Source organism: Sycon ciliatum, chromosome 13 (assembly GCF_964019385.1).
Source record: "Sycon ciliatum chromosome 13, ocSycCili1.1, whole genome shotgun sequence".
Lineage (NCBI taxonomy): Eukaryota > Metazoa > Porifera > Calcarea > Leucosolenida > Sycettidae > Sycon > Sycon ciliatum.
The window spans coordinates 9,730,164-9,750,014 of NC_088655.1; the positions used below are offsets into that span (position 1 = coordinate 9,730,164).

Below are 19,851 nucleotides of genomic sequence, written 5' to 3' on the forward strand. Positions count from 1 at the left end.
GCTGGATGGGCGGAACATGTGCTGCACGTAAGCTGCCTTTTATGACAATAATCATCATAGTCAACAGCAAATGGGATTTCGGCCTTTGGCCTCCGGTTGGTGGATCTGATCTATCCTCCCTTACCGTTTAGGAGCCGCATCTGACGCCTGTTCATACGGTGGTGGTGTCGCACGGAAGCGGAAAGGTGTTTCTTGACTCACCCTGTATGCAAACCCGTGCAAAAAATATTTCACAGCAGGACTCAGCCATGGAGTGGCTGTAAACGACCAAGTGTCGTGGCAGGGCTCATAGCACATTCAACCTGAGATTTCCCCTTCCTCCCAGCACATGGCCATGATGCAGTAGACAAGCTAGGATTACCGCCGATCTTATTGCATTCACCGGGCACGTTGTGGTGGATTCATTGAGTCCTTTCTCTTATGTTGACTCTCAGTTCTTTTTCTCTTCCCTGTTTTCTGTTCTAAGCATGCCTGAGGGTATTGTGGCTGCCTTATGCCATGCCTCTGCCCAGCAATCTCTTTCCATGTGCTGTTACCCAGTCGCCTACATTAGTGTATAGGTGTGGGTGTGTGTGTGTGTGTGTGTGTGTGTGTGCGTGGGTGTGTGCGTGTGTGTGTGTGTGTGTGTGTGTGTGTGTGTGGTGTGTGTGTGTGTGGTGTGTGTGTGTTCGTGCACCCGCATACTTGCGTGTGTGCGTGTGGGTGTGCTTGTTTAAGAGTTCGCTCACGTTTACTGCTGTTGAAGGTGTGTTGTGTTTTGTGTTCGCTGTTTTCCACCTGCAGAGTGCCTGGAAGGATTGTGGGGTCCGAACTGCATGACCAAATGCAACTGCAGCAGTGCGGAGATTGTCTGCAGCAGGTTCAATGGAGCCTGCCAGAATGTGGTAAGATATTATTCCAACCTACTATAGTAATATCTCTGCAATGAACCAATCCCGCATTGTCCTAGAACTTCTGATAATGGCCCTTTTGTTGTTTGAAATTACTGGTGTGAGTAATGGCTACCGAGGGAAGCAATGCTCGGCTTTAGAGCGCATGGAGGAGGAAAGTCAGTTTGTTGTAGTATTCAACAGCCGAATGGTACCGTTGACAGTTTTATTAATGGCCTTTTGTGTTCAGAAACTATCACCCCGCAATTTGGCCTAAGGTATCCTTTGCACTCTACTGCTATGCATTGGCTAGTGATCTGGAATCCTTTTTCAACAATCACACCATGCGCTGTGAACCGACACGAATATGTATTATGCTGTACTCCCATGTTCCGAATCTTGGCACCACTCCACTAGGGCATCACGTGATCACGTGATCATGTGATCATGTGATCATGGGATTTTGTCAACATGCGATCAAGTGATCATGTCAGCATTTGATCACACGGAATTACGTCAACATGTGATCACACGGAATTACGTCAACATGTGATCACGTGATCATTTGTTTATGTGATCAACATTTGACCATGTGATCATGTGATCAACATTTGACCATGTGATCAACATTTGACCATATGATCATGTGATCAACATTTGACCATGTGATCATGTGATCAACATTTGACCATATGATCATGTGATCAACATTTGATCATGTGATCATGTGATCAACATTTGATCATGTGATCATGTGCTTGTATGATCATGACTGTGATCATGGTATCATGTGATCATGTGATCAGGTGCTCGGGAGGTAGTACTAATCATGTGATCAGGTGCTTGGGAGGTAGTACTGATCATGTGATCACTGTACGTGTCCACTATTTGCCTGCTGTTCTCGTCATCTACAGCAAAGTGAAGAGACATCAGCACCTGCCTCTGGCAGCAACGTAAGTACAGGTTCCTGCACGAGTACGAGGGCAGTACCGCAGAATCCAGCCCGCGTCGCGATAGCGGCAAGGGCTGGATGAACAGCGGTACTGACCGAGTATGAGTGACTGGAACGTGTTTCCCGTATGCACCCAAGCCAAGGTCGCAAGGAGATCACTCACAATCTTTGAGTTTACATGAACCATTCTGTGACTCGAGTCCTGTATGAGGCTGTGACTCTGTGTGAGCTTAGTGAGAGTGACTTCGTCAACCGTACACCGACTACATGTACACAGTGCACGACTTTTGCATGTACTTTCAGACCACAAAAGCTTGTCATTGAAATGGTAGACTCATGAGTGGATTATGTTCACTGCCCGTCGTCAAGTTACTGGGAACACAGCCCTACCAAGAGACATGTGGAGACAAACACGAAACAAGACACAGGGGATGTAGGGACGACGTGCCGATGTACAGGGAGCAACTCGACCGACCAGAGGTCTCAGCGTTAGCGTTGCAACTCTTCAACACACCACCATACTGGTGGCACATTGCTGCGCCAATAACTGTTGATTAGCTACCAGAAGAATCAGATACTTGTAGGGCTTTGGTGTGGCGCCTCTAACTTGCCACAGGCAGGCCATGCCAGTTTTGAGTGGTGCACTACTGTTTGCGGTAGTGGAATATGTGGCCATAATAGTGTGTCCAAGTTTCATATCAGCAAAGCCTTGAGTCAGGCTGATGCTGAAGCTTACGGTAGTCAGCCTAGGTTTCATGTCTGCTGAGACCGGAGTCCTGAGAATGCAGCCTTTGGTAGTAGCCTTCAGATTACTGTCTACTCGCGATAAGTCACCACGCTTTTTAAAGTCACTCACACGCGATAAGACACACGCAATTTTGAAATCCGAGCGTCGTGTGCTTTTGTGTACAGTTCGTGTAAGTCAGGCACTCGCCACAAGTCACGAAATGTTGTCTGCAAGATGACGTGCGCCACTTATCCAGAGTAGACCACCGTACTGTAAGTTAATTCGGTGCATATTTATTTTCGGCTATTTTCAGCATGGTCATGTTTGGCCCGAAAACCTGCCGTGGCCGAAATTTTGTTTTGCAAGGTTCAGTGCGACAGTGTATACAGGCGGCAGCAGCACAGGCCGAGAATTTGATGCGGCCGAAATGTGTTTTAGTCCCGGGAGGCCGACATTTGAATGTGGCCGAAAATGTGTAGACTTCCAGTACATTCAACACGTTGCTCTTGGCTGTTCTTCTGTGTTTTCTTCCCCCGTGACAGACGGTGGCCATTGTGGTCCCGATTGTTATCGTTCTTGTCCTCATCGGAGTGGTGGTGGTCTTTGTCATTGTGCGCTCCACAAAGAAGATTGAGAAGAAGATGCCAGCTGGAATGTACACCGCCGTAAGTTTGTGAAAATTAGCCATAGACCAGAGAGAGTGAGATAGGGATAATTGGAGAGAGAGATAGTGTGTGTTTGTGTGTTTACGTGTGTGGGTGTGTGTGCGCATGTGTGTGCCTGCGTGTGTGTATGCGTGCACATTTGACTGAGCGAGTGAGTGAGAGAGTGTGTGGGTGACAATGGGAAGGAGGGGGCTGTATTTTTGATCCACATTCTCATGTTGGTTGCCCACTCCAAATTTAGGTGCAACTTGCTGTCCATGATCCTCCTGCATAGAAAGCCCACAGGACCAAGATTAACTTAGATTAAATTTTAGTTTCTGCTCAGGAAATCAAAAAAGTGTTTTCTTCTTTTTAGACCAAGAGCGGCACATAATATTGTTGTTCAGAACAACGAAACGTCTGGAAAAGTAAATATTTCCATCTTTGTTAATCATATAATTATACCACTCTTGATCAAGAGGGGTAAGTAGCAGCATTCGGCCTTGTCCAGATTCTTATCAACCACCACACCGCACCGCTGATGGTGTGCTGTGGCAACGTGTTGAGGTCGGCCGGAGGGTGCAGCGGTGTGGTGTGGTGGTTGATAAGAATCTCTGCCACTCTTGGTCAAAACAAATTGAAGCCTATTTTGATATTACAATGAGAGTGGCTAACCAATAGCTCAATGTCCACCAACTCTTTCCTACTTAGAGTTTCATGTCCATGGGGACCCTCACTGGGCAACTCATCCGGTGCATTTTGCACTGCTCCAGCCGCTGTTACTGACACATTCTTGATTTTTTATATTATGTGTGTGCATGTGTGTGTGCATGTGTGTGCGTGCGTGTGGCGTGAACGTGTGTGTTTGCGACGCCCAGGACGAGCAAGACATTTCCTACGCTCCATCAGAGGGCGGCTCCGCCACCTCACACGGCATTTCTAACCCGACTTATGCCGATCCTCACGCAGGCCGAGTGGTGAGTAAACACATTGCTGTATGTGCGGGGACCGCCGGGAGCGGTTGTGATTGGTCCGGCCACACCATAGCCTTTCATACTTTGCATATGACATAGCGGGGGTACAGCTGAAGCTGAAGGTCACAGAATCTCAAGTTCAGCCTTATGTGCACACATTACGTGTGTCACCGTGTATAGCTTTGTGTGTTGGAGGGGGGGAGGCATTGGAGGTTTTGAGACTGTATGGCTGGTATACCTGGTGACTTGTTTGGGGCTTTCTGTGACTTGTTTGTGACTGGTGACTGGTATCAGAGGATTTGTGACTGTAGTGTGACAGGTATAAGGGGCAGTGACTGCTGTGCGAGGCCAGACTGGTATCAGAGTGCTACATATAACCTCCTCAGCAGTCGACATACGTTGGTGGGGAAAAGGTTTGTCCAGTGATGACCCGACCAACCGGACCGGTTCCGGCGGGTCTTCTGTGAATGGCTGAGGCAAAAGCCGGTCTTGTGTGAATGGCTGAGGAAAAAGCCGGTCTTGTGTGAATGGCTGAGGAAAAAGCCGGTCTTGTGTGAATGGCTGAGGAAAAAGCCGGTCTTGTGTGAATGGCTGAGGAAAAAGCCGGTCTTGTGTGAATGGCTGAGGAAAAAGCCGGTCTTGTGTGAATGGCTGAGGAAAAAGCCGGTCTTGTGTGAATGGCTGAGGAAAAAGCCGGTCTTGTGTGAATGGCTGAGGAAAAAGCCGGTCTTGTGTGAATGGCTGAGGAAAAAGCCGGTCTTGTGTGAATGGCTGAGGAAAAAGCCGGTCTTGTGTGAATGGCTGAGGAAAAAGCCGGTCTTGTGTGAATGGCTGAGGCAAAAGCCGGTCTTGTGTGAATGGCTGAGGCAAAAGCCGGTCTTGTGTGAATGGCTGAGGAAAAAGCCGGTCTTGTGTGAATGGCTGAGGAAAAAGCCGGCCTTGTGTGAATGGCTGAGGAAAAAGCCGGTCTTGTGTGAATGGCTGAGGAAAAAGCCGGTCTTGTGTGAATGGCTGAGGCAAAAGCCGGTCTTGTGCGAATGGCTGAGGCAAAAGCTGGTCTTGTGTGAATGGCTGAGGCAAAAGCCGGTCTTGTGTGAATGGCTGAGGCAAAAGCCGGTCTTGTGTGAATGGCTGAGGAAAAAGCCGGTCTGGTCTTGTGTGAATGGCTGAGGAAAAAGCCGGTCTTGTGTGAATGGCTGAGGAAAAAGCCGGTCTTGTGTGAATGGCTGAGGCAAAAGCCGGTCTTGTGTGAATGGCTGAGGAAAAAGCCGGTCTTGTGTGAATGGCTGAGGAAAAAGCCGGTCTTGTGTGAATGGCTGAGGAAAAAGCCGGTCTTGCGTGAATGGCTGAGGAAAAAGCCGGTCTTGTGTGAATGGCTGAGGAAAAAGCCGGTCTTGTGTGAATGGCTGAGGAAAAAGCCGGTCTTGTGTGAATGGCTGAGGAAAAAGCTGGTCTTGTGTGAATGGCTGAGGAAAAAGCCGGTCTTGTGTGAATGGCTGAGGAAAAAGCCGGTCTTGTGTGAATGGCTGAGGAAAAAGCCGGTCTTGTGTGAATGGCTGAGGAAAAAGCCGGTCTTGTGTGAATGGCTGAGGAAAAAGCCGGTCTTGTGTGAATGGCTGAGGAAAAAGCCGGTCTTGTGTGAATGGCTGAGGAAAAAGCCGGTCTTGTGTGAATGGCTGAGGAAAAAGCTGGTCTTGTGTGAATGGCTGAGGAAAAAGCTGGTCTTGTGTGAATGGCTGAGGAAAAAGCCGGTCTTGTGTGAATGGCTGAGGAAAAAGCCGGTCTTGTGTGAATGGCTGAGGAAAAAGCCGGTCTTGTGTGAATGGCTGAGGAAAAAGCCCTCCGAGTTCATACAGGACAGTACTGATTGATAGAATTTGTGATATTGGCTAAAGTGCAGCCAAGGTGATATTTTCATCACTTTGCTGTTGGTGATATTCTCCCCTGCTCTACCAATGTGTGCACAGAACGAGTAAGACCTGCTGGCGTGGATATCACCACCACCGCCGCCACTTCGCCATCTAACACTACATCTGCACGATTCCCGTGCACACACACACCTTATCTGGTGCCTTTTCTTTGCTTCTTCTCACCTATGATTTCATTCTTCACGCACACTTGCACCCATTGTCCCGGCTAACAGCCGAGGAAACGATTGGCCTGCCCACATGGTGGTCCGTTTGGCTGCAAAAGGTGCCATTTTTTTTTAATTTCAATGATGTCGCTCACCTCATGCCGTACCATCACAGGGCAAGAGTGATGCCTCACCATCATCCTGTTACACATATTAAATGCACTTGTCAGTTGCATGATTTGACCTGCACCACCAACCGGGGAATCCCCCTTGATCTGTTCTAGATATGCTATACTTTCATGCGCACACTGACGCGCATTTTCACACTCCTTGTTGCGCAAATGTTTGCCAAACTGCACAAAGCTTTTTCACGCTTTCTGTCAACAAAGCCCAGCTTTTTCCTCTATGCATGCAGCAAAAAATCGGGCCCAAAATTTACTTGCTTGCACTATTCGTACTTGCAATTTTCAAATTTGGACTAAACGGAGAATTCTTGACTGCCCTCTCCTGCTAACTGTGCCAACAATTTGCTGACAATGTGAGAACTTCTTTAGAATCTCTTTGCCAGCAGTGAAATATTACAAGGGTGGGTGGGCACATGGCTTGTAAGATTTTCCCGGACCACCCTCCCAGTTTACCCCCCCCCCCCCCCCTCTTGGGCCACCTCGACCTCCATTACCCTGGGCTGCTGCACCCTCTAGGCACCCAGCATTCGCCACACCTCGGACGAAAATCTCCTGGTAGTACCCCCCCCCCCCCACACACACACACATTATTACACATACACACCGGACCGGAATTACCCCGGCTACTTATACCCTCCCAGTACTACCCCCCCCCCCCCCCCCCCCCTCCACGCACACACATACACATACACACCGGACCGGAATTGCCCTGGTTGTTTGTACTCTAATATTACTACTACCCTATGACCCATATAATGGCAGTGGCCAAAGCTAAAGGAAGAGAGAATCAAGTTGGCAAAATATTCGGAGATAAACTCCTTAAATGAACTTGAATGTCAATCAAAATCGGAAAGTCGCAGGAGAAAGGTAGTGGAAATTTCTCAAGTCATGGACGGGTATAGGATAACAATAATGTCTAAACAGAGTATGGATATACGCCAAATCACACCTTCTTGACATTTTCCATCTCAAACGCGTCGCTTGATGCAGCCGAGTCTCGTCTGTTTATGAGAAACACGCCCGAATTGGTCCTCCCTGCGCCACCGCTGTCCCGATCAAGGTCCGGGCTACTCGACGACGTGGACTCGTGAAAAGCAATGGCCGCAGCTCGTGCTGCGATGATTGTTGCGGACTCCTTGTCAGTAGCATCATGATCTGTAGCATCTTGAACAGGAGCCGGTGATGACGTTGTCTTCTTGCTTTGGGCAGCGGCTGCCTTAGCCTTCAGCGCCGCTCCGACCAGTGACGAAGATCGTCCCGTTACCACGGACACTGCAGGCTGCTTCGTTGCGGAGTTGTTATTCGATGGCACCTCCTCATTGCGCTCTTCAGCCGTGGACTCTGTGATGGTCGAGACGTGGCGCTTCTTCACGCCGGCGTCCCGCATGGCCGTCACGGCGTTTGCAAATCCACCACCACCACCGGCGCTGCCGTTGGATGTCTTACTCTTGGAGAGTGCGGAGGTGGCGAATATCGAGAGGCGACTCTTGCGCCGTCCGACGGAGTCATTGGCCGGCGAACCGCGTCGCTTCTTCCACCATTCCACGGCCCGTTGTACTCTCTGCCGCAGCTCGGCCGCTTTCTCCTTCTGCTCGCGGGCCTGCTCGTGAGCATCGCTGATAATGGCCACGATGACGGTGAGCAGGACGAACACGGAGATGAAGGTGAAGATGACGATGATCGGCAGCGCCCATTCCTTGACCCTCCACAGCTCCGGGGTGATCTCCAGCTCGCCGAGCATCCCCAGCCACAGCGTGCCAACACAGCGGGCCAGCGAGCTGAACTGCTCCGCCTCGATGCTGAACACGATGTAGAACATGCTCACGAAGCCCATGAAGAGCACGGCGAAGGAGAGCGAGAATGACGCCAGCTCGCGGCCAGCCAGTTGCAGAGTTCGGATGAGGCCGCTCAGGGCCGGGAGGCGCACAACAAACTTCAGCGCCGTGAACAGGTAGAGGAAGACGGCCATGCCGAGAACACGTCGCGACTCAAACCACCAATCAGCAATGGGCGCAAATTCAAACCAGTCAAGCTGAACAGTCTCGCCCGTCGTGTAGATCTCCTGCTCGACTAGCGCTTGATCGCAGTGCTCAAACGATATAGAACGCCACCGGAAGATCATCGAAAGCGACACGCAGATAATCCAGCCAAGCTCGGAGTACGTGAACGGGCGCGAGAAGTACTTCCTTGCGTTCTCGCGCACCTGCAGGATATGCCTGAAGACGAGATAGATGATGGTAGGCACAACTCCGAGGAATAGCGGAACAAAGAAATTCCGATGCACGGGTGGAGGTATGCACCGCTCATTGTCCTCCCTTGCAAATTCGGCCGCATCCACGTTGTTCAAGCTCACGTGCGGTGAATTCGGTATATACAATCCGCTGCTGGTGCTCTCGATCATGTAGGTGATACGACCCAGGATGGGAGAAGGCGTGTCGGGGGTTAGGAACGTTGCGTCCAGCATCAGCATCGACGTTTGATGGTCGAGCCACGGATGCTCGGGGCTCTTCATGGCGTTCAGCATGGTGCTGACGTTGTCCAACGAGAAATCGGGTGAGAACACTACCCAATGTCCGCTGAGCGGGTAACTGTGCAGCTGTCCTTTCAAGTTGATCTCACTGGCGAAGATCTTCCGGCCCGAGAGGGACCTGTAAGGAATGTCGGAGTAGTTGTACTGCAGGCTCGTGTACGGCTCGGTGTCCTGTTTGCTCGTGGTGGAACGCGACTCGTAGCACACACTACTCCCAAACAGGAGGGTCCGAACAGATTGGGAGCATGTGGTTCTCGGACTACGGAACTGCACGAGTCGTATCAGGCCGAGCAGGAACACGCGACCGCCGAGATTTCGCTCGAACATCGAGACACCGGCGTCATCCGCATCCCGACCGTAGATACTACCCAGCGCATCGCCGAGCCAGGCGTGAATGTCGCTCTCCGATCGGATGTCCATGTAGAGATTACCGGGTCCGTTGAAGACCTGCCGCACGTGAGAACCGACGTGGAACGCTTCCGCTCCGGCCACCGTGGACAGTATGATTGCTAGGAGAAAGCCGATGGAGAACAGGCAGAAGTAGAAGAGCTCCAGTTTCAGGTTGTGATCCGGCCAGGGCCAGTACCAGCGGAGCAGAATGAGCGGCGCCGCGATCAGCGCCGAATACACGAAATACACGTCGTTGAAGTTGGGTCGGTTTAAGTCACTGTAGATTACCGTCTCCACGGTGGCACCGACGGCCGCCAGACCACCCGGAATGACAACGAACACGACGACGAGGCGTACGACAAGCACAATCACGTCGCGCTTCGTTGGGTTGGTCACGCGTCGCACCACGCCGCTCACCATCTGCGTTACCGTGGCAGCGCTCGACGCTGCGGCGGCCGCTGCACCTCCCTCACCGCTGCCGGGTTCTACGTCTGGCGTATCCATGGCAACCAGCTCCTAGAACACGCAACGAAAGAAGAAGTAAAATTTAATACACCAGATTGGGGGTTCCCTCAAACCAATGAATACGAGTCGTAGATTGGAAAATGGAATGGTTTACAAGTGCAAAGAAAACGCTGCAGTTGAGTTGGAGAGTTCCTAGGAAAGATTAGCAAAGCAACACAGTAAAAAGTAAACCATTGTCTCCCTTCCCGAGGGAACTTACGACGGGCGCTGACACCCGGAAAACCCAACGAAGTAACTGTAGAGGTAGAAAGTGCCGTGGTTGGAAGCGGAGAAGACCTGAACAGAGCCTACTGACACGCCAAGAAACTCTATACAGATGTTGCTGGCTTCTTCAATGACAGAATATAGTCACTCTATCTTGCCGCGTGGGCAGACCAGTCTATCTACCCATACGGGAACTCTGTCTGCGGGCAGAACTGTTTCGTTCTTCGTGGACTCATCAGTGCAGCGCAAAGAAAATTAGGCCGAACCTGATAGCAATGAAAAATAGATTAAACCAGGCCCGAACGTACCTTGCCAGAGTGCTCAAATTGACAAGTCGGTGAGCTCTGCATACGGGAAGATAGACTGGTTTGGTCTATACTTGTCCAAGTACTTTTTTGCCACTACCACTCGCGCTATAATAGCACTCATGCTCCGACGCACCCACACGTGAGCTAAACAATCCGTACCTAGGCTCCTTCTGTACATCTGTCCCAGAACACAAACTCTCCAACCCACTGGTACCAGGGTTGACAGAATCAACAGCTGATAACTCTAGACTAGAGCCTGTGCTGTGCAAGAACTGCCAGAGTTCACTAACTATTGTGTCTACACCCTATGAAGGGGGAGTATGGCAATGTGGGGAGTACGGCCATGTGGTGTATGCACTTCAAAGTAGATTATGTACAATGAAACTATGGTCCACCAGTTTGGCTTGTGGACTGTGCAGGATGTAGTATTCGAAATGGAAATGCAGCATTGCAGAGCTAGTTTTGACCTCCAGGTCAAGACTGTACATCATTGTCAAACTTGATGTCAGCCATAAAAATAATTAACAGTGCCGGTGATGGTGCTGCGGTACTTGACACAGCTGTTCTTCTAAGGGTGTTACATAATCAGCACTAGTCCGGTGGCAATGCTGAAAGAGACGCAGCGCACTCCACACAACTCACAAGTCTTCAGTTCAGACTACACTTCACATTCCAATAGCAGGAAAGGTACTAACATCCTAGCTGTGCTAGTCATACCATCCTCCCGGACAAACACACTCGACTACCCTGAGAAAGGGGACACTCCACTTAACTTACCTACAGATCTTAATAGCTACATATCTACTTCAGTACCCACACACACCATACATTGGCATGACCCTCTACCCTCTACCTTCCACACTACACCACACAACTAAGTGGATTAAATTTAATTTTTGAATTCACGGTCATCCAAAGCAGCATAACTTAAGTGGGTGGACTGTCCTGAAGCTGCGGGCCAATCACACAGCCACTTCAAGACTACTTGTGACCCAGTACACGTACACCTCCTCTAATTCACAAATGCCCCAAGCCATCCCAGCTACCTAGCTCACCACCAACTCACAGCTCAAGGGCCTCCAGCCAATTCTAGCAGGGGAAAACTACCAGTAAACAATCCGGTTCCTTGCCGCAGTATGTAGAGCTGAGTCATGAGGGTAGCCGGGTATCTGTCAGCTGAGTGAGATAGAAGAGGCGTAAAGGACCCTTTGCTTGATTTCATTTGCAAAGCATCAATGGTAGATTCCAATCTGGAATCTTCTAGATGGAGAAATGCACCAACTTACTTGTGATGGGCAAAGACTTCATCCCATGCCACTTTACTTCAGGCTTTGCATCTCAGTTTCACATCTCCAGGAAAATTGGGCTAGGTAGCTCTACATTATTGCGTTCTTTTTAGGCAACAGGAAGCCACGTTTTTACAGCCATAGACAGACTGGTCTACGCTGCACTGATGAGCCCACAAAGAATGAAACAACTTAGTTCGTCGACTGAGTACTGTAACTCGACAAATTTTCGGCCCATTCAAATTTCGGCCTCCCAGGGCTAGAACACACTTTCGCTGCACTAAATTTTCGGCTCGCACTGCTGCTGCCTGTACACACTCATTACACTGTCACACTGACCTTCGTAAAACAAAGTTTCGGCTGCAACAAATCGTCGGCCAAATATGATCAGGCCGAAAGTAGCCGAAAATAAATAGGTGCCAAATATTTGTTGACCTACCGTAGTTCAGAATCAAATGATTCCCACTGGACATGTTCTGTGCAAGAGGTAAAGGGAAGTGTAACCCGAAGAGCCTTATACAGGTGACACATACTTGCAGCAGAGCTACATTACACGGTTAGTGAGTGGCATCACAATTATCCTGCCAGAATCCGGCGAGGTATTCGCTCAGGAAGAAGTGATACACCGCCACTGCTCTGACTACACTGTAAAGTACAAAAACGACTTCCTTCACCAACACTGATACCAACACCAAAAAAATCACGGTTCGCGTCAGACTCGGCTAGAGGTCGAGTTTTCCGCATCCGTAGGAACGCCACCACCCTTCAAGGATCGAGGCGCAGCTGCAGCTCCTAAAGCGGTGGGAGGTGAGTAGATCAGCATACCAGCAAATTGGTCAAAGACCGGACATCCCATTCACTGCTTCCACCAACACCAATACCAACACCAACACCAGTACCAACACCAATACCACCTTATACATCCCAGTCAACATCAGTCCTAATAGAAAGTGCACTGTAAACATCACCACACAGGCATGCTCACATCAAAATTCATAGCTTGAAGTGGTTCGAATATTGTACGAAATCCTAACTTACATCGGGGGGGGGGGGGGGGGGTGTAATGGGCTGGGTGCTACATGTTACGGATGTTCAATACACTACAGTGTGTTTCAAAAGACTTAAGTATAGGCCTCTAGACATTTTCGAATAACTCAAATTAGGTTGGAGCGTTTCGAGAAATTTCTTCGGAATATTGCTCAGGCAGCTCCCGCAATCTTTCTCGTATAAATTTCTAAGCGATTCGATAACAAATGCCCAATTTCGAAAATGTTATGCACAAAGTGATCACAGATTTTATGTGGTATAGATGCTGGCCAAACGTTTGTTTTTTTTTAAACCAGAGGTCTGGACTTTTGAAACGCACTATAGGTCAAGTGTACAACAATGGACTACCATGGTTCTACCAGTGACAATTTACAGACGCAAGTAGCCACACTTGACTGTATGAACTATGACGTTACAAAGATGATACTGGGATACATCAGTAAGACATTTTCACAATGAGTTTGAATGCTGGAGAGGGTGATTCATTTGATTCGAGCTGTGTAGCTCATCCATTTGTGCCAGTGGACGATTCCTTTGTTTACAATTTGGAAAGGGGCAAGGAAGAAATTCGCTAATGATTCTTTTGATCATCCTGCTTGAGACGATAACGAAACAGCTTCAAGAATTTTTTTGACTTTTTATCATCCAGACCAGAACTCCTATACGGATTTGAATCAGGGACCTTCGGGATGTGCCTTCAATTCTCTACAGTGCTAAAACGCAGTCAGTGAAATGGAGCGGCACATTAACTCCATGAATCACAGATCTGAAAAATTCATTTGTGAACGACAGTCGGACATTGGTTGTGAGAGTTACCACCTCACCCTCGCCGGTAGGCACTGCATCTGCCACCCTGGTATTACAGGCATGGTAAGTGTAGAGCAGGTTGTAGCGCGGATGTGCAAACTTTACTTTACCTCAAGACTGTTTCACCCTTGGTCAGGGATATTTTACCTTCACTGAAGTCAACACGATGGTAGCGATGCTCATTCCAGCGACCTACAAGCCATAGACTGGAAATTTGGAATTATCCCAGTAACAAATCCGGGTGCATAAATAGCTTATAATATTATACCTCCGGCATATTGACTGTATTATTCCGGAGACCAGGTCTAGTACAGTCAGACCTCGCTTAACCGCACACATCCGTTTTCCACAATAATAATATCCGAATAGGCGAGGGAACCAGATAATCGAACACACACACTGTATGTATGCATGGCATATGCTGTAAATTGGTCACCGACGATTTTCTTGCGGATGGCGAGGGATCTGGGTAAAAGATGACCGGATAAGCGAGGTCTGACAGTATAGGTTTGTGCCACATCTATTCATTAGTCTGGGGGAAAGGTGCAAACAGGAAAAGTCTGAAGAAAAAATTGACTGTCACCACCAGGACTCGAACAAGGGACCCTCGCTTGTAGCCAGCCATGCTCTACCACTAAGCTATGGCGTAGTCGTCATCCAAGCAGCGATCGTTCAACATATTATATTCTATGCTCTCAATCTGCGGACAGAACTGTTTCGTCCTTTGTGGACTCATCAGCGCAGCACAGAGAAAATGAGGCCGAACCTGATAGCAATGAAAAATGAATTTTCCAAAGCCAGATTTAAACCAGGCCCGAACGTACCTTGTCAGAGTGCTCAAACTGACAAGTCAGTGAGCTCTGCGTAATGCAAACAGCAAAGGCACTACCCCACACGAGAGTGCTCAACTACTACAAGCTACACCTATGTTCTGCGACCAATTTATGTTTAACTCGGATGGTGAGCCAATTACATTATGGTGAAAAAAGAAGGACAAAATGTTACGAGTTATGACTAACTGTCCACCAACGTAACCAGATCTTTTACAGTCAGCGAGTGCGACAAAATGGCACAAAACTGACAAGGAGTACCGAGACATTCGGCGTAACTTTCGGCATTCTTTGTTGCCGTGATGCGTAGCTCGTGCTCTTCTTCGTTGCGCTTTCCTTCCCCTCTTGGACCTTTCCGAACCTGAGCCTTCCAAGTTGGAAGGTTGTTGGTTTGCACCTTGGAGAAGTGTTGGAACTAGGTGTCAGGTCACCGAATGTCTCAGTACTCCTTGTCAGTTCTGTGCCATTTTTGTCGCACTCGCTGACGGTATAAGATCTGGTTACGTTGGTTGACAGTTAGTCATAACTCGTAACATGTTGTCCTTCTTTTTTCACCATAATTTATGTTCAATTCTATTCCTGAACGTCCAGACCCATGCCCCAGCTCTCCTCTGCAGCTACATCTATACCCTTTCACATACTACTTCCTCCGCGTCATCGAAATTGTCGCAGTTTGACTTTTGACATAAAACGAGGTATTTACTCACCAGCACTCGTATCAGAGGCAAGGAATCGGACATAGGCGATAGTCATCAGTATAGGGTGACGGCAAAGTTCTATTTTCTGTTATTGGAATCTGAAATTTTTGAACTCGACGCAATTTCTTCGCTGATGTCGCTGCGATGGTAATTTCAACTCGCTGAGATCAGTCAGGCGTTGCAGGCTGCACATTTCTCGTGCTTATGGCCATTCACTCGAGCCTCATCACTGTTTTACCTTAGCTGGGGTGAGAATGACTTCGTGGAACAAGTAGCAGCGCTCGGAGAAACATCGAGGGGTCAGCAAACTAAATGCATGCAACGTCGATAAAATGTGTTGCTCTGGCTGAGACACTCAGTACATGATTTTACCTGCAAGAGCCGCGTACTCTGGTGTAGACTCTACACGAAGTGCTAGTGATGCAAGCGCAGGTGCCGTACCAGTGATCTGTCCCCGGGGAAAATTGCGGAAAAAAATCGCAAAAAACGCGGGGAAAAACGCGGCATAATATGGCATAATTTGCGGTGAATTTGCGGTAAATATGCGGTAAATATGCGGTGAACAATATTGATGTGCGGCAATTTTCAGTGAGTATGTGGTGAAATCAATCAGTTACAAGTCTCTGGTGTAAGCACTCGTCATATTTGAGTAAAAAGCCGCCACGAGGAGACGTTGCTGACCGAACAGTGCACTGTGTGTACGTGTAGTGCAACAAAAAAGTTCAAACAACGCGGGAAAATCGCGGAAAACGCGGTCTTTAAAAAAATCGCAAAAAACGCGGAAAAAAACGCGCCCGCGGAATCGCAATTTTCCCCGGGGACAGAGTGATGCTGAAAAAGAGGGCGCGCTGGATGATGGTACACTTACCTGCATGAGCTGTGACCACACAGGTAAAATAAATGGGCATGCCACGGCTAAAAAAAGTTCATTTCAAGATCGAGGTGGTTCCGCCGACGGTAATCAACCGACCTCGCAACGATCGTTTATTCTTACTAGGCTTCGTTGGGGGTGAAGTAGAAATCATCCAGAGCTAGCAGACGACAAGCATAGCAGCCCTTGTCCTGTGGAGAAAGTCAAAGCGTCTGAGATGAGGCGCGACCAACTTTCAACCTTCCTTGAAATATTTCGGAACGATATTTATTGCGTCCATTGACATCAGCGACGACGAGGACTTCATCTCTGCATGAAAACTCTCAGCCCAACTGTCCTGGAACGTTACTCTAGTCTTCAGACTATCATACTGTGTAAAAAGTGTTGAATGGTTTAGCTTATGGAGTTGTCAGTAACAAGTGGCAAGTCACTAGTCAAACTGCGACAATTTCGATGACGCGGAGGAAGTACTTCAGTAATAGCCTACACAGTACCAAACTGAACAGCTACAGTGCGTTTCAAAAATATAGACGAGTGATTTCAAAAATAAACCGTTAGGCCAGCATCAATACCACATAAAATCTGTGATCAATTTGGCCATAAAAATTGCGAAATTGGGCGTTTTCTATCCGATCACTTCAAAATCTGCATGAGAGTAATCGGGGGAAGAACCTGAGCAAAATTCCGATAACAATTCTCCAAAAACTCCAGCCAAATTTGAAATATTTCAAAAATGCCATGCATCTATATTTTGTGAAATGGACTGTAGGTGTAGTACCACTTACAGCAATTTCGCCTATACACTCACTACACTGATGGTATATTATTATACTCAAATTTTTGATGGGGCAATCCCGACAGGCCTAAGGCCTTCTCACAGGGTACCCTACCAACACGTTGACTTGCGCAATTGCTGTCTGCTTCTTTCTTTGTTTTCGTTCTTTGCACTCTTGTACTCTTTCCAGGATTCATGAAATCTCACTGAGTAAGAGATCTCCTGGACAGGCCTACACCAACCATTAAATACAGTGAAACAGCTGTCTAAGGCGACCGCTCAATGGTCCTTGGAAACGTAGTCGCTGTGTACAGGTGGTCTTCTTATCCAGGGTCATTTCACTGGAGATAGCATCCCTTGGTCCTGGTTGTAGTGGTCCCCTGGGACAGGTGGTTGCCTTATCAGAGTGGTCGCCTTGCCAGGTTTTACCTACACTAAATACAAATATACAACTACAAGTAGGTAGATCAGGTTACAGCTGGTACTGTAAGTCTACAAAATGTCAGCACATTCAAACTTCGGCCTCCCAGGGCTAAAACACATTTCGGCGATAGCAAATTTTCGGCCTGTACTGCTGCAGCGGCCCGTATACACTGTCACTGAACCTTGCAAAACAAAATTTAGGCCGCAATAAATTTTCACATGACCAGGCGGAAAATAGCGGAAAATAAACATGCGCCTATTTGTTGACTTACATTACGTTGCTGCATGGCGATTGTACTTCTATTGATCAAGTAAAAAAAAAGTTAGTTCACAAATTTACAAGCACAACACCTCGTTTTCTAGTCTCGCCTTTTCTGTAGCTATTCATTCAACCATGTGTTGGCCGGTGTGACAAACGTCGATTCCTGAACCCTATCAATCCTATCAGTATCAGCTGCTAGTACGCGAATTTGCCGTATAGATACACCCACGCCTGGCTGTCCTGCGTTCACTCAATGAACCTCGACGCTGTTTTTGTACCGGCAGGTGAAATATTGCCCAACCTACATGTACGACGCGGCCACATCTCCACACCACTGACTGTCAGCACACGTTCCTCGCATTGTCCATGCAGGCAGGACAATCCGTCAGGGCTATCAGTTTCGACAGTTCCTTTCGACATGTCGTAACTGTTCGTTGGCCTTGCGCAATGCCTCATGCCTGCGATATTTGGCTCACTCTCATTCAAACCACGGTCATCACCGGTCATCACTCCAGAGCAAAGACTCGCAAAACAAAACCGATACCTAATGCTACGTTACTAGAAGTCATTGTACACGTACTTCACAAACAAACAAAATTCAATGCGTTCGATACGATTGTCAAGGTGTTCCGAACGAGATTCGGATGTGTGATCGACACAGAATTCTTTTGCTGCATACCGCGCACATCATGTGCGGTGTCAGTGTCACACGTACAGCGGAACTGTGACTGTCACAGTGTCAGAAAACACAAAAACTGAAAAGAGAAACAGGTGGCGAGTGATGCTCTGCTCTGGTCTCGGTTCATGTTCCAACACGAGGATGTAGATCTACCTACGAAGCCAAACGACCGTAGACCACGGTAGAGAACCACACTGAAGACGTTCATACTTTGCACTGCATGCAAGTAATTGTAGTAACAGTACAAAACACAACAAAGGCATTGACCAACAAATGAAGCAAGGAGAGAGGGGGGGGGGGGGTGGAGGGGGTGGGAGAGAGAGAGAGAGTTGGTAACAATACCCGTGACATGTACAAGAACGTCGACAACAATTTTCAGCTTTCGGCGCCCTCAAAGCAACATTATAGTATGACAATACATCGAGGAATGTGCCACAAGCCCACAACGACAAAGCCCAAAACGTACCTGTTCGTCGCCTCCAGTACGGCAGTAGCAGAGAGTCACCGCTAGAGGGACACGACCATACGCTAGGGCTTCATCCAACCTCTCAAATTCTACAGTACTCCCTAGGAGCCAACCAGCGGGGTACGTTCCTCAGCGCACGGCTCTCCGCACGGAACAATTTTCTAGAAAGAAGCCACTCACACCTGACCCAGGGCGCTGCTTGGACAAATGGAACTGCTCACCAACTCAACTGGTAGCCCAAACATCTAGTTTGCTTCAATTCAGACTGACAAATTAATTTCATCCAGCGCTAGCTAAATTCCGGTGAGAAACGCAGCGCTAGCGCCAGCTCGGAACGGACTCCACGCTGTGTTGAGGTGGAAACGCACGGCGGGGGTTACTTTGTCGTAGCCTTTATCACACTCCGTTATCAGGCTGAGGCTTTATGCTTCAACACTAGTTTAGGTAATAACAGCGTCGGCAGCTGAGGCAGGCCAGGAGGAACTGAAAGCTCACGCCACACATGCCCGGCCCGCAGGGCCCTCTTGATCCGCGCCAAGTGCCTGGAGTTGGACAGACTGCACATGTGCTGATCCGTGTCCGGTGCCTGCCCTGGCGCATGGCATGGCTGCATGCAGTGACTGGGCAGGAACCTAGGAGTATTTGCGTGTGCTGTCGTTTGGTCAGCAAACGAAAAGTCTGTGCATGTACAAAGCATGTACTGTCATAGTGCCTGATGTCAGTGAAGTACTGTACACGAACAGTCGTAATCGTTGTAGTTGCATACCCTACACATGTACAATATCGTTGATTCATGATTGTACAAGTACAATAATCATACATCAGCACAGCCATGTACAATCATTGAATAATAATTAATAATTATTGTTAGATTGACAGCATGAAACAAGGTGGAGGACACTGTGTTAGGAAACAGTGACCTTACTACAACCTTCCACGGTTGGTAGAGCCCCGGTCCATTACTCATTACACTTGTAGGCCATTTGAACCATAATTATTATGGGTGTTGAACCCGGCTCTGACTGTCAACCAACGTGTTACGTACCCAGATCTTGTACAGTCAGCGCGTGCGACAAAATGGCACAAAACTGACAAGGAGTACTGAGACATTCAACGACCGGACACCTAGCTCCAACACTTTTTAAAATAATAACGGCCTACTTCTTGCGTAGTGATGTCAATGGACCGTATGCGTGTTAAAACAAAATGGCGTCACGATTTATTGAAAGTGGTATAGTTGGTGGAACGAGTGTTCAAACCCATTTGAACTTCATACTGTTCGTCTTCTTTTTGACATGCTCTCTTTCCATCGTCCTTAGCTTTTG

At 48.4% G+C, this 19,851-nt stretch overlaps 2 protein-coding genes across 3 annotated transcripts; one reads left to right on the top strand and one right to left on the bottom strand.

The window, feature by feature from the left end:
• The first annotated feature begins 5 nt into the window (after nucleotides 1-5).
• LOC135829369 (multiple epidermal growth factor-like domains protein 10) lies at nucleotides 6-6,754 on the top strand. Its single transcript, XM_065341774.1, has 6 exons — nucleotides 6-27; nucleotides 784-884; nucleotides 1,784-1,822; nucleotides 3,091-3,213; nucleotides 4,071-4,169; nucleotides 6,134-6,754. Exons 1-6 carry the CDS (start codon nucleotides 6-8, stop codon nucleotides 6,140-6,142), a joined length of 393 nt encoding a protein of 130 aa, XP_065197846.1. The 3' UTR covers nucleotides 6,143-6,754.
• A 384-nt stretch (nucleotides 6,755-7,138) lies between these two features.
• Nucleotides 7,139-19,040, bottom strand: LOC135829999 (uncharacterized). Of its 2 annotated transcripts, none has more exons than XM_065342389.1 (2): nucleotides 18,527-19,040; nucleotides 7,139-9,861 (listed from the first exon to the last, which is right to left on the bottom strand). In XM_065342389.1, the coding sequence occupies exon 2, from the start codon at nucleotides 9,847-9,849 to the stop codon at nucleotides 7,369-7,371; it is 2,481 nt and encodes an 826-aa protein (XP_065198461.1). In that variant the 5' UTR covers nucleotides 9,850-9,861; nucleotides 18,527-19,040; the 3' UTR covers nucleotides 7,139-7,368. The 2 variants fall into 2 exon arrangements, with proteins under 2 accessions (XP_065198461.1, XP_065198460.1); XM_065342388.1 differs by lacking the exon at nucleotides 18,527-19,040 and adding an exon at nucleotides 10,383-12,705.
• Between the last annotated feature and the right edge of the window lie 811 nt (nucleotides 19,041-19,851).